This window comes from Agelaius phoeniceus, chromosome 4 (genome assembly GCF_051311805.1).
Source record: "Agelaius phoeniceus isolate bAgePho1 chromosome 4, bAgePho1.hap1, whole genome shotgun sequence".
Taxonomy (NCBI): Eukaryota; Metazoa; Chordata; class Aves; order Passeriformes; family Icteridae; genus Agelaius; species Agelaius phoeniceus.
This window is the reverse complement of record NC_135268.1, coordinates 4,326,578-4,340,765: the sequence shown is the minus strand read 5'-3', so window position 1 is coordinate 4,340,765 and position 14,188 is coordinate 4,326,578. Positions and strand designations below refer to the sequence as shown.

Genomic DNA, 14,188 nt, shown 5'->3' with positions numbered 1-14,188 from the left:
AGGCAGCTTTTAAGGTCCATTCACCTACTTGTCCATAGGCAGGAACTGACAATGTCATCCATTTTTCACTCATCCTTTTATTTGTCATTCAGTTCGAGACAGACAGGAACTTTTAGGAGTTGGTATTTATCTGAATTTGTTCTTGATGGGAAATCTCAGGAACATGTTTTTTCTCATGTTTCTGCTGTTTAAATGTCTGAATAGATGTGGAGGGTTGTTTTCCTTACAGCCTTTCCAAAGAAAAATTTAAAATTGGCAAAATTGTGAAAATTTTAGAGAAATGCAGTAAAAAATCACAGTGCAGCTTCTCTCAGAAACCTCTCTGTCTGGTGATTAGAGCTACTAAGGTAATTCTATTGCTGAATCCCCAAAGCAAATCAGTTGCCAGATTTGAAGCTGAACCTTTCTGCCATTCCAGAAAATAAATGGCATGAGACTACTTCAGGAGAGATTGCTTCCAAAATAAAAAATCTAAGTTGTCCTCTAATTTTTCATTGTAGGTTGGAATTTATTTGGGTGATTTCATGTTTCTTTGAAGTCTTTATGGGAGTTGGATTCTTACTGTAAAAGATAAACTATATATTTATGTGGTTGTAAAATTTACTTTTATAATATTGAAGCTTTGAAAAGGTTTATTTCTTGTTTAAGTTTGGGGTTTGGGAAGAAAAATTCTTTAGAATGCTTGGGAAAATATAGGGAGCTTTTAATTACTGTGTCCTTTCTTTTCATTACCACTTTGAAAGCATTGTACTAGGGAATTTCATATTTCCTTGTAAAAAGTTGTGTGTGAACTTGGAGTTTAATTGCCTTGTAATTAAAGAGGGAAGACTGAATTGTTTTAAATGGACTATTACCTGTAGATCTAATTCAATAAACTTCTGTGCAGTGACACGGACCAGTGAGAGCAGCAGATTTCAGCCTCAGTGTCTCGTAGCACCTGCAGAAGAGGCAGAGAAATTTGTAATGCACAATATACTGCAAATGCACTAAAAGCTAAGTGTGCTGCCTGAGTCTCCAGGTGCCCTTTACTCTGCTGGATAAGTTATTCTCTTTGAGCAGGTGTGCCTAAATGGCCACAGAAGTACCTAATTCAGTACGGGTTTAGATCAGCAGCATAAATTATTAATGCCAAATTACTGCCATGTTTGTAATAATTTGGATTTCTCTAAAGCTTACAATTCAGTTAAATACATCAAAATGCATTTTAAACTTCTGTTATGTGCTTATGTAAATCCATTTAAAGATATGAAAGTGGAAGGATATTTTTAAATACTGAAACTTGCTAGTTAATAGCTTTTTTACTATTAAAGTATGAAAAGGTTGGCATGCTATAAAAGTATTTATAACCAAGATAATTTTTTTCCCCCTTTTGAATGGCCCTAGGTCTTGCCAAGGAATACATTTGGAACAGATTTGTTTACAGAACTGCCAGAAATGTAATAAATTAGAACAATCCATATTGGAGCTCCCATTGGGTTGAAAGTGATGTGTTGTAAGAAAAATTTTAACAATGCAAGAAGCATGGTCATGGGACTGCAAGTTCTGTCTACTGTAACTTCTGTTTTGCTGAGCTTAAGTAGTTCATGGGAATGCATCTGAAACAAAATGAGCTTTCTCTTAGTATTTTGGTACTTCTTGTCCATGAAAGTGACTTATTGTATGGAGCAGGGTTGAAAAGCAAGTTTGCAGGAGCTTTGTTTGGAAATGTAAAATGACTTCATTTAAGCAGATATTTGGGGGGAAAAAAAACATAGCTTTGTTTTCCTTCTTCAAGCTAGCAACAAAAAATTCAGACTTTAAAAAATTCGGTTCTATCTATAAGGCTTCTTTTGAATTATTTGCTTATTATGGTATGGCCTGATGCAGTGGTTAAAATTAATATCCTGTTTCATGTCCAAAAGTCTGCTACAATGGCAGTTTGTTAATCCCAGCCCTTAAAGGGTGTTTTATCCCTGGGATGTGTGAAGGTCTGTATGAGTGTAGTGTGCTTCTTGCTATCCAAGCTTAATTTCAGATACAATATATAGGATCTCATTAACAAAGAATGTATGGAAATACTGCAGAAAAAGGGAAAAAAGGCAATTTTTGGTTTCCATTAACATGTAGCCAATCAAATAGTTTAAAACTGCTCTGAAGCCTTCTGAAATTTATTTACCTGTCTGAAGTGCTTAGATATTTGGTGTATCTCAGGTAAAGAACAGATCAGGGTAATATTTTTAGCTCTGGGATGGAATAAAGTAATCAGATCATCTTGGAATGTTTTATGTTGGAAGAGACCTTAAAGATCATCTCACTCCAACCCCTTGCCATGGGCAAGGACACCTTCCAGGTTATTCAAAGCCCCATCCAACCTGGCCTTGAACACTTACAGGGATGGAGCATCCACAGCTTCTCTGGGTACTGATACATCATTTAAAGGGAAAAAACAAATGCCAAATATACAAACCATTCCTTTTTTACTTTTTTGTTTGGAGGGCTTAGGGGTTTTTTGGTTCACTTTCCCACCCATTTTGGGAAGCAAAATGAAAATTTCTTTTCAAAGAATGCTTGCAGGACAGGCAAGAGTCTTTTGTTTTTGAAGCAGAGATACAGAGACTGAGACAGAGGCGCTTAAACAGTTACCACTGCAAGTTTTCCTGGGAAGGCTGGGAGTCAGGGGAGGTGATGTGTAATCATTAGTCAGGCAACACTGAACATCAGCTGAAATCTCAGGATTGCTGTTGTGCCAGTCCATCAGGGGTTTTCTCATTGCAGGGAAATGAAATCCACTGCTCAAAAAACAAACCATGGAAAAATAAAAATAGCTTACGTTTGCAGGTGTATATTGGGAGGCAGGATGTGGGCATGGGATTAATGTGAGATGTTGGGGATTTTGTGAGCAGGGTCACTTAGGTCTAAAGACATAGAGAATGATTTTGCAGATCTCCCTGCCTGTTCTTGTTGAGCCAAGAGACGGGGACAGATCTGTGTGAGGCGCAGCAGGGCAGTTCAGGGGAAGGTGAGTGAGCAGGATGCTGTGTTTGCTCCAGATGGAGCAAAACAGAGCTGTTCCCTCTGCACACATGAGCCAGGCAGAGGGACCCTTGTCCCTAATTACAGCTCCTTGGATGCATGTGACCGTGGGTCCATGCACCAGGCAATGGCTTTGGTGTTACTTTTTCATTTCTGTGTCTTCTGAAGGATCCTGACCTAGAAACAGCCTTTGCTTCAAGTGGGAGCTTGGGATCTGCACAATCACAGGGCACTGTCTGCTCTTACTCAGCAAAGTTCTTTATTTGGGTTATGTGCAAGAATTAAGGGCTTCACAAAGTTACATAGAGAATATTTTATTAAAATACATAGTAAAGCAATGAATTATGCCATCCTACAAGTCAGGTAAGGACATTACTTGAATTTCCGGCACATTATGGTGGATAAAGCTGTTTCTGTGTTTCCTTTTAGAGCAAAGAAAAAAAAAAGCCTCTGGAATGGAGAAAATAATCTTTCTTGTTTCTGGCCTTTTGATTATAAAATCTTCAAGTAGTCAATCTCACTTGTGTAGTCTTATCCTCTGAACTGACTGTGCAAAAGTGTCCTCTCCAGTGATTTCATTTCATGGAGAAGCATGATTTTGTTTTAGGTATTCTATTGGTTCAGTCCTGTTTGTAGTGCTTCCATAATTACTAAGGGAAGCAGAAATATTTTAGTAACACTTCCATAGTTGGCCTCTCTGTTCTCATCTGTGGTGTTTGTACAGTGCACATGTAGACTAAACAATTAACAGGGTGACCTTAACGGGACGTTCAGAACCTCTGCTGAAGCCACTGGGCAGCAAAAACCACAGCTCTGTTACCAGCCTGAATTTGCTGTCAGAGACTGAGCAGTGTGATCCACAGAGTGTTTAAATACAATAAAAACATAGATCTACAAGCAGCATGCTACAGAGGCTCTCTTAAAATGATTTTTTTTCTGTGGAGATGGGGCTAGAATTGAATGGAACACATCATCGATCTATGGTTGCTTTTCCTTTGGTATAATTTAGAGATTAGTAACTTAGCTTTGGTTTGAAGAGCAGTTGGTTCTGTGCCTGACTAGCTGAGCTGGCTGTAAGGAAGGGATGACAAGCTGTCCCTGGAGAGGTGAGGTGCAGCTCTGGCCTGAAACGCGGTCACTGGAGCTGCTGCCTCTGTGGTTTTCCCGTAACTTCCGCCAGGGCAGCGTTCGAACACGCGGTGTGTCATTAATGAAGGAGGGCAGGTCCTCATCAAGTGCTTACCTTGGCCCTACCAGAGCAAATGTTTGAGATGGCAGAGGCAGCCCTGTATCCACACAGCTCTGCCTGGGCTCAGCCCCATTCCCGAGAGTCCTGAGGCAGCGCAGGGAACTTCCCGCACGTGCTGCTGGGAACGGTGTCCCTTTCCTTGAGTGGGGAGGGGACAGACACATTCTGTGTGTATGAAATAATGTCCCTTTTTCCTCTAAGAGTAAAGAGGCTGGAAAAACAGAGATATGACTACGAGAGAACCTATGTCTTTATACAATGAGTCACCTACCGGAGAACCAGGGTGTTTATCTAGAACTCAGTCCTCACTTGGAAAAAGTAGGTAATTTCAGTGTGCAGAGTCTAAAGATGTGTAAAACTATTTTTGATTGTCTCTCCTGTATCATAAAAGCTTTTAAAAGGGACTGTGGTGGTCAAGTTAGTAATTTATATGCATTTTATCATGCATATGCAGCAGGTGTGAATACCCTCTTCTGTAATTAAATATACATAATAATTGTCTTAAGCTAAATAGCTGAAAATTACTTAGAATTCCATTGTTAACCACACTGGAGAAGGGATTACTCCTTTAATAATATAATAATACTTAATAATCTTATTTCAGTTGCAGTTTTGATGGTTTTGCTTAGGTGTTTAGTATTGTCCAAGGCAGACACACAATGCCTAATTCAGAGTGGTTTTCAATATTATTTTTGTTAATAGCACCTATTTTTTTTATAATAGATGACAATAACAGTGCATCTAATTATCAAACTTTTCTGCTATTATAATTAATTTATATTCACTGTGTTTCCAGGGGAAAATATTTTATTGTGGGTGTTCCCCACCCAAAAATGTCTTGGCTTTTATTTACTCTTCTTTGAACATTGAGTTAAGCAGAGCTGGATCAGAAATAATTATAACTTTCTCTCCTCTCAACAGGTTTTCGAAAAATAAGTCTGGATGACCTCCGAAAGGCTTACATTGTGAAAGATGTGCAGCAATACATTCTGCATCGTTTGGACCAGGAAGAAGCCCTGAGGCAACACCTCACAAAGGAAACAGCAGAAATGCTGAATCAGCTTCACATCAAAAGCAGCGGTTGCTTTTTGTATCTGGAGCGTGTCCTAGATGGAGTTGTGGAGAATTTTATCATGTTGCGGGAGATCCGTGATATTCCAGGAACATTAAATGGCCTCTACCTTTGGCTCTGTCAGAGACTTTTTGTGAGAAAACAGTTTGCAAAGGTCCAGCCCATCCTTAATGTAATTCTTGCAGCCTGCAGGCCCTTGACCACCCCGGAATTGTATCACGCGGTGTGGACCAAAAACATGACGATGACGATGGAGGACTTTCAACGCAAATTGGATGTCCTGTCCAAAGTGCTTATTGATGGCCTTGGAAATACAAAAATCCTGTTTCATTACAGTTTTGCAGAGTGGCTGCTGGATGTAAAGCACTGCACACAGAAATACTTGTGTAACGCCGCAGAGGGACACAGAATGCTGGCCATGAGTTACACCTGCCGAGCAAAGGATTTAACGCCCTTAGAAGCTCAAGAGTTTGCATTGCATCTCATTAATTCTAATTTGCAGTTGGAAACTTCAGAGCTGGCTTTGTGGATGATCTGGAATGGCACACCTGTCAAAGACTCCCTGTCAACCTTAATTCCTAAAGAGCAAGAGGTGCTACAGCTGCTGGTAAAGGCCGGGGCTCACGTCAACAGTGAAGACGACCGCACGTCTTGCATCGTCCGTCAGGCCCTGGAGAGGGAGGACTCCATCCGCACCTTGCTGGACAACGGCGCGTCCGTGAACCAGTGCGATTCCAACGGGAGAACGCTGCTGGCCAACGCGGCCTACAGCGGCAACCTCGATGTGGTCAACCTGCTGGTGTCCAGGGGGGCGGACCTGGAGATCGAAGACGCCCACGGGCAGACGGCGCTGACCTTGGCTTCCCGGCAGGGCCACACCAAGGTGGTCAACTGCCTCATTGGCTGCGGGGCCAACGTCAACCACACGGACCACGACGGCTGGACGGCGCTGCGCTCGGCCGCCTGGGGAGGGCACACGGAGGTGGTGTCCGCGCTCCTCTACGCCGGGGTCAAGGTGGACTGCGCCGACGCCGACAGCCGGACGGCGCTGAGGGCGGCGGCGTGGGGAGGGCACGAGGACATCGTGCTGAACCTGCTCCAGCACGGGGCCGAAGTGAATAAAGCCGACAACGAGGGCAGGACGGCTCTGATCGCGGCTGCATACATGGGGCACAAGGAGATCGTGGAGCACCTGCTGGACCACGGCGCGGAGGTGAACCACGAGGACGTGGACGGGAGGACGGCGCTGTCCGTGGCCGCGCTCTGCGTGCCGGCCAGCAAGGGCCACGCCTCGGTGGTCAGCCTCCTCATCGACCGCGGGGCTGAAGTCGACCACTGCGACAAGGATGGCATGACTCCACTGCTGGTGGCCGCCTATGAGGGACACGTGGATGTGGTTGATCTGCTCCTGGAAGGAGGAGCTGACGTTGATCACACAGACAACAATGGCCGGACGCCGCTTCTGGCAGCAGCCTCCATGGGCCACGCCTCAGTGGTGAATACTCTCTTGTTTTGGGGTGCAGCTGTTGACAGCATCGACAGTGAAGGTAGAACAGTCCTGAGCATAGCATCTGCGCAGGGCAATGTTGAGGTAGTACGGACTCTGCTGGACAGGGGGCTAGATGAAAATCACAGAGATGATGCAGGCTGGACACCTTTGCACATGGCGGCTTTTGAAGGTCACAGGTTGATCTGTGAAGCTCTTATAGAACAAGGTGCTAGAACAAATGAAATTGATAATGATGGACGGATTCCTTTCATATTAGCTGCGCAGGAAGGTCACTATGATTGTGTGCAGATGTTATTAGAAAATAAATCCAACATTGATCAGAGAGGCTATGATGGGAGAAACGCTCTCCGGGTTGCTGCCTTAGAAGGTCACAGAGATATAGTCGAGCTACTGCTCAGCCACGGAGCAGATGTGAACTACAAAGATGCTGATGGCCGGCCGACACTTTATATCCTAGCATTAGAAAACCAGCTTACAATGGCTGAGTATTTTTTAGAAAATGGTGCAAACGTCGAAGCCAGCGATGCTGAAGGAAGAACAGCACTCCATGTTTCCTGCTGGCAGGGCCATGTGGAGATGGTGCAGGTGCTGATAACGTACCACGCTGACGTGAATGCTGCAGACAACGAGAAGAGATCTGCTTTGCAGTCTGCTGCATGGCAAGGCCACGTGAAGGTCGTGCAGCTTCTCATCGAGCATGGGGCTCTGGTCGACCACACTTGTAATCAAGGTGCTACTGGACTCTGCATTGCAGCCCAAGAGGGGCACATTGACGTTGTCCAGATATTACTGGAGCATGGTGCTGATCCCAATCACGCTGACCAATTTGGGCGCACTGCTATGCGGGTTGCAGCCAAAAATGGACACTCCCAGATTATCAAATTACTGGAAAAATATGGTGCATCGACTCTGAATGGTTGTACTCCATCTCCAGTCCACACAATGGAGCAGAAGCCCTTACAATCAGTCTCCTCTAAAATGCAGTCCTTAACCATGAAGTCAAATAGTTCAGGGAGTACTGGAGGAGACATGCAGCCTGGGATGAGGGGATTATCCAATGGGCCTGCACACGCCTTCAGTTCTCCTTCGGAGTCTCCCGATTCTACTGTTGACCGTCAGAAGTCATCTTTATCAAATAATTCCCTGAAAAGCTCCAAAAATTCCTCTCTCCGCACCACGTCCTCGACAGCCACCGCTCAGACGGTGCCCATCGATAGTTTCCACAGCCTGTCCTTCACGGAGCAAATCCAGCAGCATTCCCTGCCACGCAGCAGAAGCAGGCAGTCCATTGTCTCCCCTTCTTCCACAACTCATTCCCTGAGTCAAAATCACAATTCACCCAGCAGCGAGTTTGAATGGAGCCAAGTGAAACCTAGCTTGAAATCAACTAAAGCGAACAAAGGGGGCAAAACAGACAACTCCAGCAAGTCTGGGTCAGCTGGAAAAAAAATAAAGCAGAGTAGTTCCTCCCAACCCAAAGTGCTAGAGTATGAAATGACTCAGTTTGATAAACGAGTACCTATTGCCAAATCTGGCACAAGCATGCCACTGAAATCAATGCCTCCAGAGCCACAGTGCAAGATTTTGGTCCCTCCGGCTCAGCAAGAAGTTGGTCGATCTCAGCAGCAGTTCCTGATTCACCAACAGAGTGGGGAGCAGAAGAAGAGAAATGGCATTATGACAAATCCAAATTACCATCTTCAGAGCAATCAGGTTTTTCTTGGCAGGGTTTCTGTCCCACGAACAGTGCAGGACAGAGGGCATCAGGATGTGTTGGAAGGCTATCCCCCTGCAGAGACAGAACTCAGCCTTAAGCAAGCCTTAAAACTTCAGATTGAAGGTAGCGACCCAAGCTTCAACTACAAGAAGGAAACACCATTGTAAAAGGTAACTTACCTAGTCACAAAGGAACCAAATGCCTGCATTTCATTTAAAATGTGCTAAGATTACATTTTATTATCATTTACCATCATAATTGCTTACGTGATGGACGTTAAAATCTTTACCTGTCAAGTATTTCCTTTGCTGTCATTTAAAAGCACCAGCCATAGAGGAATTGGATCACTGTCATGTTGTCTGTTGAATTCAGTTGCTCAAATTGTGCCCCACTGTCTTTGATAAGTGAGTTTCAGGTGGCAATGATTTGGAATTTGATTTTCATATGTAAGGACAGATGAGAATTTCAGTTCTTTATATTTTCAGATACAGTCTTTATTTCATTATTTACAAAAATGCTCCTCAGAAAGTTTCTGAAGGTTCTTCTAAATTATAGGCAACCATTTCTCTGAATGTGGATTTCAAGGGTGAAGCATAAGTATAAAATAATATTCTAAAGCTCTGATTTTATATTTCTGTTACTGTAAAGGTAATCCTCCCATAAAAGTGGTGGCTTTTCTTAGTGCAAGAATATAATCTATGTTATAGTACCAATTTTCTGACCATTCTGTTGTTCTTAATCAGTGCAGGTCATTTAGATATCTCACCTCCTCTCCAATACTGAATTTTAAGCTGAAAAAGTAATTATAAGTCTCCTTTTCAGACATAAATTGTCAGTGAGTCAGCTAAAATAGTTCTATTTTTCTCCCTCTTCCTGTTGAGGTGTATGATTTTTAGGGCATTTGGAATGTTCTAATGTTTTCTATTGGAATTTCAGAGAAGCAGAATAAGAGGTTTGCCCACCTCTTACTGCTTGCTCACTTATTTTTGAAAACCTTTTTTTGTGCATGAATGCAGCATTTTGGACAGCTCAGGCTGCTGCTCCTTAGAACAAGAATGTTCTTGCCAGTTCTGACTCAGTTCTGCTGCAGGTCATCAGAGACAGTGTTTCTAGGACAGTTGCAGGTGGTGCAGAATCCATACATGGAAGGTCTTCAGCTGTCAAAAACACGTCAACAGGCATTTTCCCAAAATGTCCTGGAAATAAGTGATTTTAATGGAATATATCTGCAGACGTGGCTGAGGTCCCTGGAGAATTGCAGAGCTATAGAATATTGTGCAGGACCCAGTTGGGCTGGCATTTTGGTTCAATTAAAATGTTTGGAACAATACAGTGTTTTAGAAACATCTGCACTAGAGCCTGCACATTTGTAAAATGCAAATTTTACCAAAGGGTCAGATGAGCTGTGGGGCAGGACAGCAGGAACAGTCATAGAGAGGAATCATCAGGTGGGAGAGAAAAGTCCTTAAGTCTTCATAAAAGTTACAAGGACTTCAGATTCCCACAGTAGTACGTCTTGCCCAAACAGGATTAGAATTTATTTGTAATTTTTCCTGCTTCTGTAAAGCTTTAAAACGTGTAATTAAGGATTGTATTTCCTAACTCTTACGTGCCTCCACCTGATGTTCACTGCTTGCTTTCATGTTATACTTTATTGTAAATCCATTGCATGGTTCTGATGTAGAATGTATTCATCTGACCTGACCTGTCATCAAAAAACTGGTTTGGGTGAATTTTCCATCTTCCTTTATTTTAAAATATAATCAGCATATAAAGAAATCTGAACATTCCACATATAATACTAAAATTTGGCTTTGCTTTGTCTGGAACAAACGGTGTGTTACTGAAAATTCAGGGTTTCTCTCAGTGAAGTTCTTGGTTTTGCAAATGGCTAAAAAATGAGGTGTGGATAACCAAATGGTTCCTTTTGCTTTTCTCTTGACACTTTCCAGAGCGTCACTTTAAAGATGGGAGTTTAGAACAATTCTGTGTGGATTATGAATTGCTTGGCACAGGCTGCAATTTACCTGCTCTTTTGCTAAATCTCAAGCAGAAAAATGGGTAATTTCCCTGACTGGTGGATAAATGAGTCACCTGTGGGAAATCACATCAGAAATACTCCATGGGAGCACCACAGGAATGGCTTTTCTTTCCTGGCTGCTGCTTCCCAGCCTTTCCAGGAAGCTCTCCTGTTGTGGGGACTCTGTAGGAGCTTGGGTTGGCAGAGGGCACAGGGAATCAGTCACAGGACTGGGGTTAGGCAGGAAGCACTTTTCCTCATCAGGTTGTTATTGTGTGCTTTTGACTTTAATTAGGGATGATACAGCTCCGTTTCTGACAGTGCTGTTTGTGTTACAGACTATTTCAAAGCTCAGTGTTTTTCTTTTGTACTTGCAGGCCAATTCCATGATGCTGTGAACAGAAGCGCTTCTGCTCCCGATGATTTATCAGCTGGCTGGGATGAAAGCAAACAGTGCTTGTTTAGTCCACCTAGAAATTCAAGAATGTGATTCCTACAGTTCAGTTACCTTAATTACTGTAACGTGCCTACATTTTCAGGCTGCCTTCTCAGTATAACCCTCTGTGCTTCGAAATTTTATTTTGTGTACTTTGTATTTAATACACAGAATGAGCACTTTTTTTAATTGCAGAAAGATATATGCTGTATTTCCCTGACCACAGCTGAAAATGGTAAGAACCAGGAATTCTGATTTCCTATTCCAGATCGCTTGGTAGAGGTGCATGTGCCACAGTGAACTGTGTTATGGAAAAGGCAGTGCTTTTTTGTATTTATTTTTCTGTGGCTAAAGAAAACAAGCAACGAGTTTGTCACATTTGCATTGTTGTCATGTATTGTCAGTTCCCCGTGTACTTCAAAAGGTTCCCTCCAGAATTACAAGTCTTGTAACAGTATTTTATAAATACTGTACTTGTGTGTTCTGTCTGTGTAATTGCTGTTCAGTGGTGGCAAAGAAGTCGGACTGCAACCACCTGCAGTGTCTTTGGGATTTTTAAGAGGCAAAAATCTACTCTCTGGTACTATAGCACCAAATCTGGATGGCAGACTGGGACCACTGAATGCAATAGGCAAAATTTGGACCCTTGGTCTTCAATAGGCTTTGTTATTGCTACGGTGATGAGGTAACTAATGTGGGTATGCCTGAGGTGCTAAAAGGTCTGATCCTGCTTTCTTGTATATCTCTATACATTAGAAACAGCTCTTTCTCTTTTCCAAGGTAAAGGACTATTTTTGGGAATGTCAGTAAAGCAAACCATGGAAAATGCAGACCCTTTGTGAGCGAGGCTGAGAGAATACCCAGCATGAGTGCAGTGGAAATGCACAGCGACAGCGTTGCCTGGGGAGTACAGAGGTGGCTGAGTTAGCCCTGTCCTGAGACAATAACTCCTTAAAGCACAAACTTGCATGAATGTGGTTACTGCTTCACGGGGATTAGGTAGAGCCAGCGTGTCTCTGTACCTGGAGCACGGTGAATCAGCAGTCAGGAGAGCCCATCCATGGATAGGGGAAAGCTGGTTTCCTGCTCTTACAGCAGAGGTATTTTACTGGTGTGAGAGAGAGCAAAGTCAAGGGCACTGGTGTGAAAGTGAGCAGTGTGAGTTTTCCCTTCGAATGTGCACATCTTACTTGCACATTTCTGCAAGTGATAAAACAAAACAAGTGGGTTCTATTCTCCTACAAATGCAAGCTATATTCTACTATATTCAGCATTACACAGCCTTGCTCTTTAGAAAATAAGCCTATTTTTGTATGCAAGTGTTTCTTCTAAAGGCTTGGGTTTCATCTTTTTCATACTCTAATTCTGATCATTCCAGAAATAAGATGATGGAGAGCTGAGGTTATTTTTCATAGATGAATAATTAGATCCTTAAACTTTGATGAATGGCCCCTGGATGTAGATGTAGTGCATATTCTGAGGCACTGAAGGGCTCCATGTCTGGTCATTATGATCAACTGTCATCAGAACACTTTTTTACTTTTAAATCTTGCACCTCCATTCTTATTTGCTTTTCCCTAAATGTCAAAAAAGCATCTTTTATAGTCAGGCATTCAGCATATAGTAAAATTAGATGTTAGAAGCTGACACACGGCAATATGGATTATTCTGAATGTTTCATGTATTGAATTTCTTGTCCCCGTGGGACAATTATAAAATAAACATAACAGAAGTCTGGCAGAATGGCCTTAAGAGGGTTAGTGGTTTAGAAAAGAGAAAGTACCAAAATGTTCTCAGCAAACTTGTTCCAAACCTCAAGAGCAGTACATTTGCAATACTGTGCAAGAATACGACTTTCCTTAGTGATTAGATGTATGTTTTGTTCTGTGGAAAGGGATCCCTGAATGCCAACATTTTTTCTACTGACCTTGACTGTCATTGGGATTATATTTATTTAATTTTATTGTGTTGTTATGAGTTGCACCTTGTGGACAGAGGACGTAAAAATATGGCCAATTTCACAAGGGGCCACAACTGACAGATAGTCTGGTGGGTTTTGTGTGAATAGTATTTACATTTGAAACAGTCACTGGGGAAACCCTCTCTCCAAATCAGCAGAAGGTAGACCTGTCAGAAATGTTTTCAGAATGACAATTCTGCCACATTTGAATATCCCTTTGGAACGGGGCATGAATTGCTTTAAATCATCTATTTTCTCAGATGGTCTGTGTAATTCCACATTGCTGTTGCGTGTGATTTTTAGCATCACCATTTGTGAGGGGTTTTGTGTGCCAAGCAAATTTGCTGTTCCCCCATTGTTCCCTCTGCCCTGCCCTTTCCCATCTGTAAATGGAGTGGAGGTGAGCAGAGAGGTGCAGCTGTGACTCAGCACAGCTCCTTCTGCCAGGGCAGCAGTTCTCACCACCCAAAAAACCTGAATAAAACAGGAATCCTGTTTCTCTTCATCCCATTTCGCTGGTCCTTCCAAGGTCATCTCCACAAGTCATCCAAAATTCTTGATGGGAGAGCTGGGGAAAAAGACTGTTTTGTGGACATGGATATCAATACTGTGTGCATGTGGAAAAACTCATCTGGAGAGAAATGCATTAAGAGATACCGAGGCACAATTGATGCATTTTTGTCTTCTCTGTGATCAGTATTGAAAACATTACCATTTCTTTAAAACTAAAAAGGTGTTTTCCCTCCTCAGTTACTCTGCTATGCAAATGTCTGTTATGCTTAATATTCCCCATCTGAACTCCTCAGTTAACTTGGTTTGCAGATAGACTGTTTTTTCCTGGAGTGGGTTGTAAATAGCCTTTAATGTACATTGAATGAATTTCACATTGTAAAATTTTTATTTTATTCCTTGTATTATATTAAGCGAAAATCCCTGTGTATATTAAAGTGCATAATAAATATATTTGCTTTTCAGCAGACATCTAACTGTTTTAATTTTTCTACCTCATTTCCTGGGACATTTCAGGAAAAGGTTATTAAACTTGATTAACTTTCATGTAGTACTAAATGAAGCGTGATGTGTGTTTCCAGTAAGCAGCCCGGGCTAGCCAACTTCAGACCTTGGCATTAATTCCTGTGGCTTTGAGCATATGCAGGAGAAGATTTGCTGCATGTCCTTCTCTTTAAAGTGACCATTATGTACTGTAAATAG

The 14,188-nt window shown here is 42.4% G+C and overlaps 1 protein-coding gene across 1 annotated transcript in view; it reads left to right on the top strand.

Moving 5' to 3' along the window:
• ANKRD50 (ankyrin repeat domain containing 50) overlaps positions 1–13,955 on the top strand; it is a 40,066-nt gene extending 26,111 nt beyond the window's left edge. Inside the window, exons 4-5 of the mRNA XM_054633745.2 lie at positions 5,183–8,730; positions 10,958–13,955. Coding sequence (XP_054489720.2) covers positions 5,183–8,727 — 3,545 coding nt within the window. The 3' untranslated portion in view covers positions 8,728–8,730; positions 10,958–13,955. The remainder of the gene's footprint in view (positions 1–5,182; positions 8,731–10,957) is intronic.
• The last annotated feature ends 233 nt before the right edge of the window (positions 13,956–14,188 follow it).